Source organism: Piliocolobus tephrosceles, chromosome 21 (assembly GCF_002776525.5).
Source record: "Piliocolobus tephrosceles isolate RC106 chromosome 21, ASM277652v3, whole genome shotgun sequence".
Taxonomy (NCBI): domain Eukaryota; kingdom Metazoa; phylum Chordata; class Mammalia; order Primates; family Cercopithecidae; genus Piliocolobus; species Piliocolobus tephrosceles.
In genome coordinates, this window is record NC_045454.1 from 10,846,038 (window position 1) to 10,865,501 (window position 19,464).

The 19,464-nt window shown below is 46.6% G+C and overlaps 1 protein-coding gene across 3 annotated transcripts in view; it reads right to left on the minus strand.

Annotated features, from left to right (window-relative positions):
• SAE1 (SUMO1 activating enzyme subunit 1) overlaps positions 1–19,464 on the minus strand; it is an 88,043-nt gene that overhangs the window by 39,911 nt on the left and 28,668 nt on the right. For all 3 annotated transcript variants that reach the window (XM_026457335.1, XM_023182259.2, XM_023182260.2), the window contains exon 6: positions 7,300–7,405. In XM_026457335.1, the coding sequence (XP_026313120.1) occupies positions 7,300–7,405 (106 nt within the window). The remainder of the gene's footprint in view (positions 1–7,299; positions 7,406–19,464) is intronic.

The following is a 19,464-nucleotide window of genomic DNA, read 5'->3' on the forward strand; positions in this document are numbered from 1 at the left end:
AGACGGAGCCTCGCTCTGTCGCCCAGGCTGGAGTGCAGTGGCCGGATCTCACCTCACTGCAAGCTCCGCCTCCCAGGTTTACGCGATTCTCCTGCCTCAGCCTCCCGAGTAGCTGGGACTACAGGCGTGCTCCACCTCGCCCGGCTAGTGTTTTGTACTTTTTAGTAGAGACGGGGTTTTACCGTGTTAGCCAGGATGGTCTCAAAGAGCCACCGCGCCCGGCCAATCCTATCATTTTATAATTCAGTAAACAAAATCCTAAAGATGCAAGTTGACTTGTTTGCCCCAGGTCATAAAGACACTTAATGGGAAGTATATTTGGCAGAAGGTAACCTCACCTGGGGAAGCTGCCATGCTCTCCTGGAAAAATTCAATGAGGTCAAATTACTGGAGAATCCCATTTATATGAATAACCAAGCAAAATATTGAAAGAAGTATTTCTCAATATGAGGTCAGGGCTGGGCGTGGTGGCTCACGCCTGTAATCCCAGCACTTTGGGAGGCCGAGGCGGATGGATCACAAGGTCAGGAGATCGAGACCATCCTGGCTAACTGGTGAAACCCCGTCTCTACTAAAAAAAGAAAATACAAAAAATTAGGCGGGCGTGGTGGCGGGAGCCTTTAGTCTCAGCAACTTGGGAGGCTGAGACAGGTGAATGGTGTGAACCCGGGAGGCAGAGCTTGCAGTGAGCCAAAATCAGGCCACTGCACTCCAGCCTGGGTGACAGAGGGCGATTCCTCTCAAAAAAAAGAAAAGAAGAAGAAAAAAGAAAGTAAATCACACCCTTGTGCCCACTGCATTTCGAACACTCCTTATAGTTCCAGGTTCAGCACTCCTGTAGAGACACAACAGCTCAGGAGGACCAAGAGGGAATAAAAACATTTTCAGAAATGTACAATACATACAATACAATAAAAGTTAGGACTTGTCATCTGCTACAAAGAGAAAAGCCAAGGAAAGGTTATATTGGATATGTAAAATATTGGGAAGGGCACTGTGTGTGGTGTGAAAGAACTGGACCCTGGAAGAGTTGGGAGACTTGGGTTGAGACATAGTACTATCGGACCACAGCTTACGAACATAGAGTCCTTTCCTTTCTAGACCTCATTATTATTTTTTTTGTTTTTTTGAGACAGAGTCTTGCTCTGTCACCCAGGCTAGAGTGCAATGACAGGATCTTGGCTCACTGCAGCCTCTACCTCCTGGGTTCAAGAAATTCTTCAGCCTCAGTCTCCTGAGTAGCTGGAACCACAGGAATGCGCCACCATGCCTGGCTAATTTTTTTTCTTTTTTCTTTCTGAGACAGAATCTCACTCTGTGGTACAGGCTGGAGTGCAGTGGTGCAATCACAGCTTACTGCAAGCTCCGCCTCCCGAGTTCATGCCATTCTCTTGCCTCAGCCTCCGGAGTAGCTGGGACTACAGGCGCCCACCACCACGCCTGGCTAATTTTTCTGTATTTTAAGTAGAGATGGGGTTTCATTGCATTAGCCAGGATGGTCTCCATCTCCCGACCTCGTGATCTGCCTGCCTCGGCCTCCCAAAGTACTGGGATTACAGGCGTGAGCCACCACGCCAAGTCTTTTTTTTTTTTTTTATGAGACAGAGTTTCGCTCTTGTTTCCCAAGCTGAAGCACGATGGTGCTATCTCAGCTCACTGCAACCTCCACCTCCCAGGTTCACGTGATTCTTCTGCCTTAGCCTCCCTAGTAGTGGGAATTACAGGCGCCCACCACCATGCCCAGTTAATTTTTTGTATTTTTAGTAGAGATGGGGTTTTACCACGTTGGCCAGGCTGGTCTCGAACTCCTGACCTCAGGTGACTCACTCGCCTCGGCCTCCCAAAGTGCTGGGATTACAGGTATGAGCCACCTCACCTGGCCTAGGCCTCATTTCTATCATGAAAAGAGAGTTGGACTAAGTAGAATTGAAAAATGGTTCATTTTGTGTGCCAGGACAGAGAATGACTGCAAGCAGTGCTGTATGAAGAATTCTGAAGCTATAGGGAAGGTGGCTTGATGGTTTAGATGTACTGGTCAACGTGGAGGGCTTCCTTAGCCATGTCTTTCATAGGTGAGGGATGGAGGGAATGGGAAATACATATTTGCCATTCTTGGCCTAGACGATACTTGGGGTTGCTTCCTTTTAACACCGTATGATTGGCTGGGCACGATGGCTCACACCTGTAATCCCAGCACTTTGGGAGACTGAGGCAGGAGGATCACCTGAGGTCAGGAGTTCGAGAGAGCTGGGCCAACATGGAGAAACCCTGTCTCTACTAAAAATACAAAAATTTGCAGGCGTGGTAGTGCATGCCTGTAATCCCAGCTACTCAGGAGGCTGACGCAGGAGAATTGCTTAAACCTGGGAGGTGGAGGTTGTGGTGAACTGAGATCGCGCCATTGCACTCCAGCCTGGTCAACAAGAGCGAAACTCTGTCTTAGAAAAATATTTAAAAAAAAAAAAACATCGTATGATTATTACTGACCTATACACTTAAGTTATAATGATAAATTTTATGTTATGTGCTTTTTACCACAAAAAAAAAAAAAGAAAAAGAAAAAAACAGAAAAGAAATTTCTGCCGGGCGCGGTGGCTCAGGCCTGTAATCCCAGCACTTTGGGAGGCCGAGACGGGCGGATCACGAGGTCAGGAGATCGAGACCATCCTGACTAACACGGTGAAACCCCGTCTCTACTAAAAATACAAAAATAGCCGGGCGAGGTGGCGGGCGCCTGTAGTCCCAGCTACTTGGGAGGCTGAGCCAGGAGAATGGTGTGAACCTGGGAGGCGGAGCTTGCAGTGAGCTGAGATCTGGCCACTGCACTCCAGTCCAGGCGACAGAGCGAGACTCCGCCTCAAAAAAAAAAAAAAAAAAGAAAGAAATTTCTGACTGTTAACAACTGAACTGAATGTTTTGATCACCATATCCAAAGCCCTGGAACTCAAAACTGAAAAAGACAGATAATGCCATCTGGGAGACAGCGGTAAACATGGTAGGATATATTATCCAGCACACAAGACTGTTGCCATAATGCCCACTGAGGGATGGAATTAAGGGTAAACAGGCTGGGCGCAGTGGCTCACGCCTGGAATCCCAGCACTTTGGGAGGCCAAGGCGGGTGGATCACCTGAGATCAGGAGTTCAAGAGCAGCCTGGCCAACATGGCCTATCTCTACTAAAAATACAAAAATTAGCCGGATGAGGTGGTGTGCGCCTGTAATCCCGGCTACTCGGGAGGCTGAGGCAGAATCACTTAAACCTAGGAGGCAGAAGTTGCAGTAATCCTGGATTGTGCCAAAGCACTCCAGCCTAGGTGACAGAGCTGAACTCCGTCTCCAAAATAAAAAAAAAGAAAAAACAGAGCCAATCACAAATCATCTACTCCAGAGTTGAAAAGTGTACACGTCAAAAAAAAAAGAGAGAGAGAAAAGAAAAAAAGCACATATCTTCACGGATGACAGAGTTCTCTAGGACTTGCTCTGTGCCAGGCGGTTTGCATGTATATCACCTTAATCTCACAAAGGCCCTCAGGCAACTGCTATTAACACCACCAGCTGCAGAAGGGAATCTGAGGCTGAGGCTCAGGGAATTTGAAGTTAGTGGCTCAAGATCACCCATCTAAAAGAACATGGTAGTGGCCCACTGGAAGCCAGGTCTGTTTTGATTCCAAAGGTCTTGTTCTTTTTTTTTTCCCCCGAGACAGAGTCTCTGTCACTCAGGCTGGAGTGCAGTGGGGTGATCTTGGCTCACTGCAACCTCCGCCTCCCGGGTTCAAGCGATTCTACAAGTACCCACCACCATGCCTAGGTAATTTTTGTATTCTTAGTAGAGGCGGGTTTCACCATGTTAGCCAGGCTGGTCTCCAACTCTTGACCTCGTGATCTGCCTGCCTCAGCCTCCCAAAGTGCTGGGATTACAGGTGTAAGTCACCGCGCCCAGCCCAAAGGCCTTGTTCGGAACAATCATGCGCCACTGCCTGCCACAGAAGTCATAAAGCTACTGTTTCTTCCTCAACCACCTGCCCACCCCTCCAGCCCCGTAACTTCTGATGCTGATGGCCAGTAGCACCTGCACTGAATATCCACTTTGCTCCTAGATAAGTTTTGTTCCCTCAGTTCAATGACCCCTGTGATGTTGAGATGAATGAGAAAATACTCTGGAAACTGCAGAGGGTTAAATCAGGATTTCTTCACCTCAGCACACTACTGACATTCTGTGCTGGATAACTCTCTGTCATGGGGGGCCTGTCCTGTGCACTGTGGGATATTTAGTAACACCCCTATCCTCTACTCACTAGATGCCAGTAATATCTCCCCACCCAGCTCTAACAACAAAAAATGTTTCCAGACATCACTGCCAAATGTCCCCAGTTGAGAGCCACTGGATTACGGTAAACTCAAAGGCCAGTTGACTCCTTTCAAAAGCAGCAGTTAGAGATGCTCAAGTCAGACCCAAACCTTGGCAAATTAGCAGCCACTGTTCCCTGAGGGCTTTCTATGTGTGAGGCAGTCAGCAACATGCTTCTCCCAAAGGACCCAGGCGCTGCTCCCACATGGAACCCCAGACTAGAGAAGACTCTGCTCTGACTGCTGGCACCTCTGCCACACCTGGTCCCACTATCAAGAGGAGGCATTTTCTGAGTGCAGCCCACTCACATGCAAGACTCATTCCTGCTCAACTCATTTAATTATTTCCATACAAATGGGTATTTGGGGCTTTCAAATAGTTCATCCTGCTGGGCACGGTGGCTCACACCTGTAATCCCAGCACTTTGGGAGGCCGAGGCAGGTGGATCATCTGAGGTTGGGAGTTTGAGACCAGCCTAGTCACCATGGTGAAACCCCATCTCTACTAAAAACACAAAAATGAGCTGGGTGTGGTGGCGGGCACCTGTAATCCCAGCTACTGGGGAGGCTGAGGCGGGGGAACCGTTCGAATCAGGAGGTGGGGGTTGCAGTGAGCCAAGATTGTGCCACTGCACTCCAGCCTGGGCAACAGAGTGAGACTCTGTCTCAAAAAAGTAAATGCATAAATAACAACAACAACAAAAATACTATTTTAAGAATTATCACGCCTGTAATCCCAGCACTTTGGGAAGCTGAGACGGGCGGATCACCTGAGGTCAGGAGTTCAAGAGCAGCCTGACCAACATAGTGAAACCCTGTCTCTACTAAAATACAAAAATTAGCTGCAGCCGGGCACAGAGGCTCACACCTGTAATACCAACACTTTGGGAGACTGAGGTGGGCAGATCACCTGAGGTCAGGAGTTCGAGACCAGCCCGGCCAAGATGGTGAAAATACAAAAAAATACAAAAATACTCAAAATACAAAAAATTAGCCATGTGTGGTGGCAGGTGCCTGTGATCCCAACTGCTCGGGACGCTGAGGCAGGAGAATCGGTTGAACCCGGGAGGTGGAGGTTGCAGTGAGCCAAGATAACACCACTGCACTCATGAGCAAGAGTCAGACTCCATCTCAAAAAAAAAAATTAGCTGGGCATGGTGGCGCCCACCTATAATCCCAGTTACTTGGGAGGCTGAGATAGGAGAATTGCTTGAACCTGGGAGGCAGAGGTTGCAGTGTGCCAAGATCGTGCCACTGCACTCCAGCCTGGGCAATAGAGCTAGACTCCATCTCAAAAAAAATTTTAAATAAAATTAAAAGTGCCAGGTTTGCCAGGCACAGTGGCTCACACCTGTAATCCCAGCACTTTGGGAGACCAAAGTGGGCGGATCATGAGGTCAAGAGAGCGAGACCAACCTGGCCAACATGGTGAAACCCTGTCTCTTCTAAAAACACAAAAATTAGCTGGGTGTGGTGGCACACACCTGTAGTCCCAGCTACTCAGGAGGCTGAGGCAGGAGAATCGCTTGAACCCAGAAGGCAGAGGTTGCAGTGAGCCAAGATCGCACCACTGCACTCCAGCCTGGGGACAGAGCGAGATTCCATCTCAAAAACAAACAAAAAAGTGCCAGGCACAGGAAGAACACTGAAAAGCCAACCAATACTTACTAATAGTCTCCTAAGCACCAGCAAAGATGGACTGATAAGTAGTTCATTAATAGTAAGAGGAAAAACAACCCCACCTTTCACGAGCCTGAGGCTGGTTTTGAGGCAGTGAAAGAATTCTGAAGAGGGGACTAAGCGCTGGTGGCTTACGCCTTTAACTCCAGCACTTTGGAAGGCCAAGGCGGGGATTTCACTAGAGTCCAGGAATTCAATACCAGCTTGGGCTACATGGAGAAACTTTGCTTCTACAAAAAATATACAAAAATTAGCTGGGCACAGTGGTGTGTGCCTGTAGTACCAGCTACTCAGGAGGCTGAGGCATGGGGAGCACTTAAGCCCAGGAAGTAGAAGCTATAGTGAGCCATGATCGCACTACTGCATTCCAGCCTGGGTGACAGAGCAACACTTTGTCTCAAAAAAAAAAGCCGGGTGCGGTGGCTCAAGCCTGTAATCCCAGCACTTTGGGAGGCCGAGACGGGCGGATCACGAGGTCAGGAGATCGAGACCATTCTGGCTACCACGGTGAAGTCCGTCTCTACTAAAAATACAAAAAATTTAGCCGGGTGTGGTGGCGGGCGTCTGTAGTCCCAGCTACTCGGGAGGCAGAGGCAGGAGAATGGCATAAACCCAGGAGGCAGAGCGTGTAGTGAGCTGAGATCTGGCCACTGCACTCCAGCCTGGGTGACAGAGCGAGACTCCATCTCAAAAAAAAAAAAAAAAGGGTGAAGAGAAATTAGTCGATCAGGCTTGCCATGGTGGCTCATGCCTATAATACAGTACTTCAGGACCTGGGCATCATGGTGAAACCCCATCTGTACTCAAAATACAAAAATTAGCCAGGCACAGTGGCACATGCCTGTCATCCTAGCTACTGGGGACAGAGACACCAGAATCGCTTCAACCCAGGAGGTGGAGGTTGCAGTGAGCTGACATTGCACCCCACTGCACTCCATGCACTCCAGCCTGGGTGACAGAGCAAGACTCTGTCTGAAAAAAAAAAAAAAAAAGGTTGAGGCTGCTCAATCTGTGACCTGTAACACTATTACCATAGGGTCAACTTATGGAGGTCATTTCAACAAGTAAGAAAAGCAAAAGTCATCAGAATCCAGAGTTCAATAGTGGACCTCATCCCCTTCATGTGCCTTTCTCAAGGGATCCCTGAGAACTAGCCAATGAAGAATGTCACCCAAGGCAAACATCACAAAACCATCTGGACCTTGCAACCACATCTGCAGAAATCTGAGCCAAAAGCCCTCCCTGGGTCAGTTGTGCTTTGAGGCCTCACCTTGAAGGAGAAAGTAGTCGGAGGTTGTGCGCTTCAGAGCAGCCTTTGCTTTCTCACTGCTCCAGTCCACCTCCAGGGCTTCTTTAACAGGGCAGAAGACCACCTTCTGTGGAAAAAAGGCAGAACTGCTTAGGAATAACATACGCTGACTTTCAATCACAAGGCAGTCGCTCTTCTCTATCGTAGAAAAATCTCATTATTTAAAGTTTACTGAACATTAAAAGAAGCAGGGGCCATTTGATCCAAGAAATGCTTATTGAACACTCACTATGTGCTTACCTAGAGGCTGGGGATGGACAACACAAACTCCCTGCACTGAAGGAAGACAGAGCCAAGCTCCCAAAGACCTGCTTCCATTCTGGCTCTTTAACTCTGGCTAGGCCAGGCGCAGTGGGTCACACCTGTAATCCCAACACTTTGGGAGACCGAGGCAGGCGGATCACATGAGGTCAGAAGTTGGAAACCAGCCTGGCCAACACGGTGAAACCCCTGTCTCAACAAAAATACAAAAATTAGCTAGGCGTGGTGGCGGCTGCCTGTACTCTCAGATACTTGGGAGGCTGAGGCAGGAGAATCACTTGAATCCAGGAGGTGGAGTTTGCAGTGAGCTGAGATCGCATTACTGCACTCCAGGCCTGATGAAGGAGTGAGACTCCTCAAAAAAACCAAACCAAAACAAAAAACCTCTGGCTATATTCATACTACAGGAATACCTCCACGATGAGGGGCAAGAATGTAAGTCTAACAATATTCTATAAAACGTTTTTGTAGTAGTAAACAAAAACAAAAATTAAATGTTTCCTGGCAGAGGAATGGTTTAATGATGATACATGACAATAATAAATAACAGCAAGATAAACAATAAAGGGGATGGGACAAAGCTCCAGGTTGTGGAAACAGGAACAGCATTTGCAAAACCCCAGTGGTAGGCAGAAGGATGGCTAGGACCTATAAAGCTCAAATTATCTTGATAAATGCAATGACATATATTTTACTTTGAAATACCATTTACAAGGCCAGGCACGGTGGCTCACGCCTGTAATCCCAGCACTTTGGGAGGCTGAAGTGGGTGGACCCGCCTGAGGTCAGGAGTTCAAGACCAGCCTGACCAACATAGTGAAACCCCGTCTCTACTAAAAATACAAAAATCAGCCGGGCGCGGTTGCTCAAGCCTGCAATCCCAGCACTTTGGGAGGCCGAGACGGGCAGATCACCGGGTCAGGAGATCGAGACCATCCTGGCTAACCCGGTGAAACCCCATCTCTACCAAAAAATACAAAAAACTAGCCGGGCGAGGTGGCGGGCGCCTGTAGTCCCAGCTACTCGGGAGGCTGAGGCAGGAGAATGGCATAAACTCGGGAGGCAGAGCTTGCAGTGAGCTGAGATCTGGCCACCGCACTCCAGCCTGGGCGACAGAGTGAGACTCCGTCTCAAAAAAAAAAAAAGCAAACAAACAAACAAAAAAAACAAAAATCAGTCGGACGTGGTGGCGGGCACCTGTAATCCCAGCTACTTGGGAGGCTGAGGCAGGAGAATAGCTTGAACCTAGGAGGGGGAGGTTGCAGTGAGCCGAGATTGCACCAATCGCACCATTGCACTCCAGCCTGGGCAACAAGAGCAAAACTCTGTCTCAAAAACAACCACCACCACCACACATTTACGGTTGAGTGTGGTGGCTCACTTTTGTAATCTCAGCACTCTGGGAGGCCAAAGTGGCACAATCACCTGAGTCCAGGAGTCAAAGACCAGCCTAGGCCACAAACTGAGACCCCGATCTCTACAAGTTAGCTGGGCGCAGTGGCATGCACCTGTGGTCCCAGCTTCACAGGAGGCTGAGGCAAGAGAATTGCTTTAGCACAGGAGGGAGAGGCAGCAGTGAGCCAGACTGTACCGCTGCAATCCAGCCTGAGTGACAGAAAAAAAAAAAAAAAAAAAAACACAGACTGAAATATTTGGAAATGACACATGTGGCATCATGCTGGGACCACTTTCACAAATGGTTCACACATAAACACACATACAAAAAAAGTTTTGGTTTTGTTTATTGTTTTTTTTTCCAGACAGAGTCTCCCTGTCACCCAGGTTGGAGTGCAGTGCATGATCTCAGCTCGCTGCAACCTCCACCTCCTGGGTTCAAGTAATTCTCGGGCCTCAGCCTCCCCAGTAGCTGGGATTACAGGTGCACGCCACCACGCCTGACTAATTTTTGTACTTTTAGTAGAGACAGGATTTCACTATATTGCCCAGGCTGGTCTCAAACGCCTGACCTTAGGTGATCTGCCTGCCTCGGCCTCCCAAAATGTTGGGATTATAGGCGTAAGCCACTGTGACTAGCCAGAAAAAAGCAGTTCTTAGAACTAGCTACTCCTCGGAAGTTTAAGATAGCCCAGCTGGGGGAACACTGTTAGATCCCATCTCTAAAAAAAATTATTTTAGGCCACGCGTGGTATAGACTCTATCTGTATATTTTTATTTTTTATTTTTATTTTATTTTTTTTTGAGACGGAGTCTCGCTCTGTCGCCCAGGCTGGAGTGCAGTGGCCGGATCTCAGCTCACTGCAAGCTCCGCCTCCCGGGTTTACACCATTCTCCTGCCTCAGCCTCCCAAGTAGCTGGGACTACAGGCGCCCGCCACCTCGCCCGGCTAGTTTTTTTTGTATTTTTTAGTAGAGACGGGGTTTCACCGTGTTAGCCAGGATGGTCTCGATCTCCTGACCTCGTGATCTGCCCGTCTCGGCCTCCCAAAGTGCTGGGATTACAGGCTTGGGCCACCGCGCCCGGCCTATCTGTATATCTTTAAAAGGTTGGTAGTGGGCAATGGCGGCGGGGGGGATGCAAATATTTCAAACTTACGGAGGTGTCTTTCTTCCTCCCTCTCTCTCCATGCCCTCCCAACCAGATATTTAAAGACCAGAGAGATAAGATGATAACAGCCTAATTTGGGAAGCTAAGTGAACCAAGATCTATCAGTTACCAGGCAGTTTACAAAGCTTGCTAAGGATGCAAACAGATTTGACAGATGAAAGTTCAAATTGTTGGCTGGGCGCAGGGGCTCACGCCTGTAATCCCAGCACTGTGGGAAGCTGAGGCGGGTGGATCACGAGGTCAGGAGATCAAGACCATCCTGGCTAACACAGTGAAACCCCATCTCTACCAAAAATATAAAAAATTAGCCAGGCGTGGTGGCGGGCACCTGTAGTTCTAGCTACTTGGGAGGCTGAGGCAGGAGAATGGCGTGAACCTGGGAGGCAGGGCTTACAGTGAGCCAAGATCACACCACTGCACTCCAGCCTGGGTGACAGAGCGAGACTCCGTCTCAAAAAAAACCCACAAAAATTAGCCGGGTGTGGTGGCAGGTGCCCGTAGTACCAGCTACTCAGGCACTACAGATGCAAGAGAATCACTTGAACCCGGGAGGTGGAGGTTTCAGTGAGCCTAGATTGTGCCACTGCACTCCAGTCAGGGAAACAGATCAAGAATCCATTTCAAAAAAAAAAAAATACTAATAACAAGCCCTCTTACAGCATTAACTCACCTCCTCTCTTCAAATGGGGATCAGTTTCCTGAGGCAGGAAAAGGCACAGCACTGAACAGACTAGACTTTCAATAAATACGCATGAGCTGACAGAATCCGACCTGCTTTTCATTTGCTAAAAACCGATGAGTAAATATAAAAGATGAATTCTCGCCCGACGCGGTGGCTCAAGCCTATAATCCCAGCAGTTTGGGAGGCTGAAGCGGGAGGATCACGAGGTCAGGAGATGGAGACCATCCTGGCTAACAAGGTGAAACCCTGCCCCTACTAAAAATACAAAAAATTAGCTGGGCGTGGTGGCGGGCACCTGTAGTCCCAGCTACTTGGGAGGCTGAAGCAGGAGAATCACTTGAAGCTGGGAGGCAGAGGTTGCAGTGCACTGCACTCCAGCCTGGGCGAAAGAGAAAGACTCTGTCTCGAAAAAAAAAAAAGATGAGTTCTCCACATAGCCCATCAACCATCAAATTGTTCTTGTTAGGAGCCATTTAGAATAGTAGGAAACGGCAATAACCTCAATAACCTCGATACAATAGGAGACTGGTAAAATAGATTACGGCTAGGCAAGAAGAGGAAAAATGACATAGACATTTAAAATCACACACTCCAAAGCAGATTTGGGGAGTGCTTATCGAGTGAAAAAAGCAAAAGACAAAACCATGTACATATATATATATACATATACAAGCCAGGCGCAATGGCTCATGCCTGTAATCCCAAACCTTTGGCAGGTCAATGTGGGTGGATCACCTGAGGTCGGAGTTCGAGACCAGCCTGGCGAACAAGGTGGAACGCCCTCTATTAAAAACACAAAATTTAGCCAGGTGTGGTAGCACAAGCCTGTAATCCCAGCTACTCAGGAGGCTGAGGCCAGAGGATCACTTGAACCAGGGAGGCAGAGGAGATCGTGCCACTGCGCTCTAGCCTGGGCAATAAAGCAAGACTCTGTCTCTAAATAAATAAATAAATGGTGTAGTACTTGCATATACTTTATGCACATCCTCCCATATACTTTATTTGCTTATTTATTTATGAGACAGAGTCTTGCTCTGTTACCCAGGCTGGAGAGCAATGGGGCGATCTTGGCTCACTGCAACCTCTGCCTCCCAAGTTCAAGTGATTCTCTTGCCTCAGCCTCCTGAGTAGCTGGGTTTACAGGTGTGCCCCACCATGCCCGGCTAATTTTGTATTTCTATTAGAGATGCGGTTTCACCATGTTGGCCAGGCTGGTCTCCAACTCCTGACCTCAAGTGATCCACCCACCTCAGCCTCCCAAAGTGCTGGGATTTCAGGAGTGAGGCACTGCCTCCAGCCTCCCATATACTTTAAATCATCTCTAGATTACTTATAATACCTAATGTAATTGCTACACAAACAGTTGTTATATTGTATTGCTTGGAGAATGACAAAAAAAAAAAAAGTCTGTACATGTTTGGAACAGATAGATGCAATGTTTTTTCCCAAATATTTTATTATTAATATGATTTTAATATTTTTGGATGTACTCCAAGCACACCAAATATTTTTGATCCACAGTTGGTTGAATCCATGAATGCAAAACCCATTAATAAGGAGAGCTAACCTTATATATTATATGTATTAAATAGTGCCCCAATGTTGTATATACATAGAAAAATACTGAAAGGAAGGTTACAGTTATTTGGTAGTAGGATTAACATTTCGTTAACTTGTTCTGTATTTCCCACATTTAGAATTATGAACTTATTTTACCTAAAAAAAAAAATTTTTTTTTTGAGGCAGTGTGTTGCTCTGTCACCCAGGATGTAGTACAGTGGCACAATCTCAGCTCACTGCTGCCTCCACTTCCCAGGCTCAAGCAATCCTCCTGCTTCAGCTTCTCCAGTAGCTGAGACCACTGGCACGTGCTACCATGCCCAGCTAATTTTTGTATTTTTGGTAGAGACGGGGGTTTCACCATGTTGCCCAGGCTGGTCTCGAACTCCTGGGCTCAAGTGATCTGCCCACGTTGACCTCTCAAAGTGCTGGGATTACAGGCATGAGCCACTGCACCCAGCCTTATTTTACTTCTTAAATCAGGCTGAACATTAGTAACAGGTAATATAATTCTGCATATAAAGATGAATATAATCCCCAGGTCCTACCCAATCAAAATTCCTGGGGTGGGGGGGTGGGGGATTAGAGGGGCCAAGAATCTTTAAAAAGCTTTAAAAAAGTATTCTAACAAATGACAACCACAATCAAAACACATTTTTCACACTCAGCAGAATGGAAAAAAAACGCCTGAAGTTACCAAATGTTACTGATACATACTCTTGGTTCTAGAATATAAATTGATAAAACCACTTGAGAGTAACTTAACAGGGTCTGGTAAAGCTGAAAATGCCCTTATCTTAATTTTACTCCCAGGTACATACCCAAGAGAAATTAACACAATAGACCAAGGAGATCATCTATACACACACAAACAAAATGCTTATGCAGCACAATTTGTAACAGCAAAAACTTGCCCACTCAAATGCTCATAAATAGAAAAATAGATATATAAATAGTAATGTATTCATGCAACAAAGACTCTAGCAAAAAACAAAAATGAAAACAAAACAAAAAACAAAAAGAAATGCCCTGCAGGGTTATCCAAGAGAACTAGCTGTGATGATGGAACAGAATGTAATCTGTGCTATGCAATACAGATGCCAATGGCCACATATACTTACTGGCCACTTGAAATGTGACCAGTGAGACTGAGGAACTAAATCTTTTATTTGATTTTAATTAATTTAAATAGCCACCTGTGGCTAGTGGCTACCAAAATGGACAGCAAAGCCCTAGAACAACATATAAACAGATGGCCTCATAAACGTGTTGCTGCTCCTTAAAAGCAGGTGGCAGCATGCATACAACATAAAACCAGTTTTTAAGAAGCTAAAAAGCATCCAAAGCAATTCTATGTATTGCTTGGAAATACATACATAAGTAGTAAGAAGAAATGCATGGGAATGAGAAACCCAACTGAGGAGGGTGGTAACTTCTGTTGGAGGGAGAGCCAGAGGGCCTTACCGTACCAGTAATGTTTGGTGCTTCAAATTGAGTGGCAGGTCTATGATGGTAAGCTAAATCATTCTTAATTTATGCCTAAAATATTGTATAATAAGTTCCATGTCACTGCTTAGATTTATAAACATGTGATAAAACCGGAAGTCAAGCAGGGCTGTATCTGAACCTTCCAGGTGTCTTTTTAAATTCACACAAATGTACCAGTAGCTCTGGGGTTACTTACCTGGTGAGGGCACAGGGAGAAGAAATAGAAGATAGAGAAGCAGCAGACAGATTGGTACAAAAGTACTAAAAATGTTTGTGTTTTTAAAGTGGATAGTGTTTATTTTGTTCTGTTATCTGCATGGATGTTGCATATCTTCTTTTGTGCATGAAAGGTCACAATAAAAAAATATATAGGCCGGGTACAGTAACTCATGCCTATAATCTCAGCACTTTGGGAGGTCAAGGCAAAAGGATCGCTTGAGGCCAGGAGTTTGAGATCAGCCTGGGCAACACAGGAAGATAATTCATTTAAAAACAAACAAACAAACCCAAAAAACTTAGCAGGGCATGGTGGCACACGCCTGCAGTCCCAGCTACCTTGAGGTGAGTGGGAGGATCCTTTAGCCCAGGATTTCAAGGCTGCAGTGAGCTGTGTTCGTGCCACCGCACTCCAGCCTGGGCTACAGAGTTACATCCTATCTCAAAAATAAATAATATATAAAATTAAATATAGATAGATAAGCTAACATTAGTATCCCCCACCCCAACTAACTCTCCGACCTGGAAAACTTGTTATCAGCATTCCACCTAACTCTGCAAATTTACACCCCTCGTTGCCCTATTTCCACTCCTTTGAACCAAGTAGTTCTGATTAATAATGAGCAGGATTGGCCAGGAGTGGTGGCTCACGCTTGTAATCCCAGCACTTTGGGAGGCCGAGGCGGGCAGATCACGAGGTCAGGAGATCGAGACCATCCTGGCTAACACGGTGAAACCCCGTTTCTACTAAAAAAACACAAAAAAACTAGCCGGGCGAGGGGGCGGGTGCCTGTAGTCCCAGCTACACGGGAGGCTGAGGCAGGAGAATGGCGTAAACCTGGGAGGCGGAGCTTGCAGTGAGCTGAGATCAGGCCACTGTACTCCAGCCTGGGCGACAGAGCGAGACTCCGTCTCAAAAAAAAAAAAAAAAAATTAGCCGGGCATGGTGGCGGGCGCCTGTAGACCCAGCTACTCGGGAGGCTGAGGCAGGAGAACGGCATGAACCCAGGAGGTGGAGCTTGCAGTGAGCTGAGATTGCGTCACTATACTCCAGCCTGGGCGACAGAGCAAGACTCCACCTCAAAAAACAAAAACAAAAATACAAAAATTAGCTGGGCATGGTGGCACACACCTGTAGTCCCAGTTACTCGGAAGGCTGAGGCAGGAGAATCGCTTAAACCCGGGAGGCGGAAGTTGCAGTGAGCTGAGATCATGCCACTGCACTCCATCCTGATGACAGAGCGAGACTCCATCTCAAAAAGAAAAAAACAAAGAAACAAACGAAAAACAAAAGGCCAGGATTTTGGACCTCTCTGGCCTGAGGGTTCCAGTCCAGGCAACTGAATGACTTACTTCTAAATATTTCTGGGCAAGTCTATTGTCTTCTTTGGTATTCTGTTCTCTCAGCTTAGCTCAAATAACCTAAACCATGAGAATTAATATCCTAGAAGGTTAATTCATTTCATTGGTAACAAAGAAGGTCACTTCAATTATTCTTTTTTAAAATGGAAATAATCAGGCTGGAAGTTCTGGCTCATGCCTATAATCCCAGTACTTTGGGAGGCCGAGGTGGGCGAATCACTTGAGGTCAGGAGTTTGAGACTAGCCTGGCCAATATGGAGAAATACCGTCTCTACCAAAAACACAAAAATTAGCCAAGTGTGGTGGCACACACCTGCAGTCTCAGCTACTCCAGAGGCTGAGACAGGAGAATTGCTTGATCCCGGGAGGCACAGGCTGCAGTGAGCCAAGATTGTGTCAGTGCACTCTAGCATGGGTGACAGAGCAAGACTCCATCTCAGAAATAATAACAATTTTTAAAAATTAAAAATTAGCCAGGTGTAGTGGATGTCTATAATTCCAGCTGGGAGGTTGCAGTGAGCAGTGTTTGAACCACTGCACTTCAGCCTGGGTGACAGAGTAGTGAGACCTTGCCTCAGAGAAAAAAAAAAGGAAGAAAATAACTTCCTCCAGGGTTGTTGGATTATGTTGCAGTTAACAGCCACCAGTACACTGAACAAATATTCCCTGGATATGACTGTGCTAGACACTGAACTAAGAGTCTAGCAGTGAACAAGACTGCCTTTCCCCTATGGAGCTTAAAATGGAAGGGGGGAGACAGACACAATCAATCTCAAGGGCCATCAGCAGTGGAAACCAAGGTACCACATGAAACATAAAGAACTCGACTGTTTCTTTAATGACGGGTGTGGGAGAAGATGAGAAGGTTGTCAACAAATTGCTCAGAAAGAGGGAGTCAAAAGAATGAATCACTCCTCAACTGTGGAATTTCTCAACTAATTCATGAAAAGAGTATTAATAGTACTCCAAATTAGTCACCTATTTCAGGAGCAGAAATAAAATTAAATCTGTATTTCTGGTGCAGTCAGGAACAAATCCTACTTTGTCTTTAATTTTTAAAGAGCTATTAGAGAGTAACCACTGTCAGGCATCTCATCATCTCTGGCAGCACCTAACACAAATAACTCACGATAAAGAAACGTAAACATGGGAGCATGACAGTGGCCTTTTAACCTAAAGGTTTTCCAGAATGATCCCGATGTTCACACATTTTACCCTACCATCCTCCTAATATGTCACGTTACCCTAGAAACTTCAGGGGGATCCTTCTTTGTAAATCATAGGGTGAGCCTATGTCCGTACCCACTGTCTATGCTCTCGCCTTCTTCCACAGCTGTGTGACTTTGGTCAAGTCACTTAATTTCTGTAGCTTCTTTATCAGCTGTAGGTGTGGACAACAAGACTGGATGTGATTCCCTGCGCTCAACACTGTGCCTTGCACACAGTAGGCATTCTGCAACTCACAGAAAGAGCTGGCTGTGGCAGTGAGGGCAGCCAGAGCAACTCTGCCCCTATATCAGTCTTTCAGTTTATCCTACTTCCTCAGATGGAGCACTGCTCCGGGCTCTGGTGCCTGGAAAGTTTGTCCCTCACATGCCAACACAAACAACTCTTCCTCTGGGAAACCTTTGTGGGCACTTCCTCACCACCAACTCATTGCTCTGTCCTCTGTCTTCTGAACGTCAGTGTCCAAGTGAGGCTTGTGTCCGAGACCTAATTGTGACGAAATCCGTCTCAAATCTTCTCCTGGGCACCAAAGAAAGCAAATAAACTACTGAGCACCTATTTCTGGAAAAGGCATTTTCTTAAGGCCTTATTTATCAGAATGGCACAGGTGCTAGAAAGGCCCACCAGCTTCCTAGAGGGTGTGAAAACCACAGGCTGTTTTTCCTTTTTGTTTTTTAACGTTACTAATTTAGGAGCACAAAGTGTACCTTGAAGCAAAAGTGGCTTTACAACCTTTGATTAAACCTAGGGAAAGAGGGGAGGGGAAGGGAACCCTAACCAGAAAACCTTTCACAGGAAACAGGAAGTGGCTGCTTCCCCACCCCCACCCTGCACTCTCTGAGCACAACCCAACTAGTTATTCTGTACAATTAGGCAAAACGGCAGCATCAGAATCAAGGAATCTTTGGTGTTGGAAGAGAACCTTGAAATCACAGGGCCATCTGTACCAAAACAGAAGGAGGCATGTTATTGCAAAGTGACAAAGCCACGGCCAAAACCCAGTCCAGCCCAGTCCGTCCGCAGGGCCCTTGGTGAAGCCACACAAAGGCAAGGTTTGGAATCCCGGGGATTGTCAACAGGAATGCACTGAATGCCTCGTAACCTTAAGGGCTTGGGGTTGGAATCCGAGCCTGAATTGTTCAAGTGTAACAGCTGACTAACAATGTCAGCTGGGGAATATTTTGATACCTTCCAGCTCAGCTCCACGTAGGAAGAGGCTGCACAAAAACCTCTGTGCCTGTAGGGCCCTCCGTAATGGTAGGCAAAGGCCTGGGCTGCCTACATTCTCCTCATAGCGACATAAAGTGGTTCCCAAAAGGTTTCCAGATCCACCCCAGTGGGCACCATCAGAACTGACTCCAGGGAAACTTCCAGCTGTGAATGGCTAACAAAGCTAGGCACTTTCTCCATTTGAATGTGAAAGACCCGCCTCAATCAGAGAAGGCCCTTAAGCCATAAAACCCTTCACACCAAGGCCAAGTGTCACACTTGTAAGAGGGTGTGATTTATAAACTGACAGCACCCACAAAGCAGCTTTTGTACTCCTCCGTTTGTTAACAATTTATCTCCCCCCCACCAAATTCACGGAGCTATTCAGATAAATCTTGACTGGGCCTCAAAAAGAAAGAAAGGCAGAAAGAAAGGGACCCAAGTTTTGGCCAAAACACCAAGGTTCACTCTGGATAATTACGGTTCTGTGAATAGACACTAAAATTAGGGCTTAATTCCTCTGTATCACACTTACAGCACCAAACTACTCCAACACAAACACAAAAAGAGAAAGAAAATCTCCAACACCGCCTTGCTGGAGAGTCTGAGAGTTCCACTTTTGTGGTTTTCTGCAGTCTCTCTTGTGGTTTCTGAACTCTTTAGAATCCCCTCGTTAGCGTAATTTAACTCAACATTCTGACCAACTGTTTTTCTTTCTCAACATTTAAATCTACAAAGCAAAGGGTAAATATGGGCTTGGTCATGTCTTTCCTCTCAGTTCAATGAAACCAATTCTGGCCCCTTCATCTTGCTTTCCCCATCACATGGTTCCCATCTCAGATTCCAGCACTAGGTACAGAAACCATCCTCTTCTGACCCCTTCTTCATTCCTTTCTATAAATGTAATTATTGCACCTGATCCAAATAGAGGCTGAGCACCCTAATATAAACTACATTAACAACTATGAATCTGATAACACCTGTCAACATTGAAAGACTTTTCTTACTAAAGGTTGTTTGGCAAAAGGAAAAAACAGGCAAAGAAAACTTTTTTTTTTTTTTTTTTGAGACAGTCTCGCTCTGTCGCCAGACTGGAGTTCAGTGCTGCTGTCTCGGCTCACTGCAACCTCTGCCTCCCGGGTTCAGGCTATTCTCCTGCCTCAGCCTCCTGAGTAGCTGGGACTACAGGCACGCACCACCTTGCCCGGCTAATTTTTGTATTTTTAGCAGAGAAAATACAAAAAAAATTTTGTTTTGCCTTTTTTGTTTTAGACAGGATCTTGCTCTGTTGCCCAGGCTGGGCTGCAGTAGTGTGACCATGGCTCACTGCAGCCTCCACCTCCCAGGCTCAAGCAATCCTCCACGCTCAGCCTCTGAGTAGGTGGGCCTACAGGTGCTCACCACACCAGACACATTTTTACATTTCTTTTTTTTGTAGACACGGGGTCTTGCTATTGTAACCGGGACTGGTGTTTTGCCACTTAAAAAAAAAAGGCCGGGCGCGGTGGCTCAAGCCTGTAATCCCAGCACTTTGGGAGGCCGAGGCGGGCGGATCA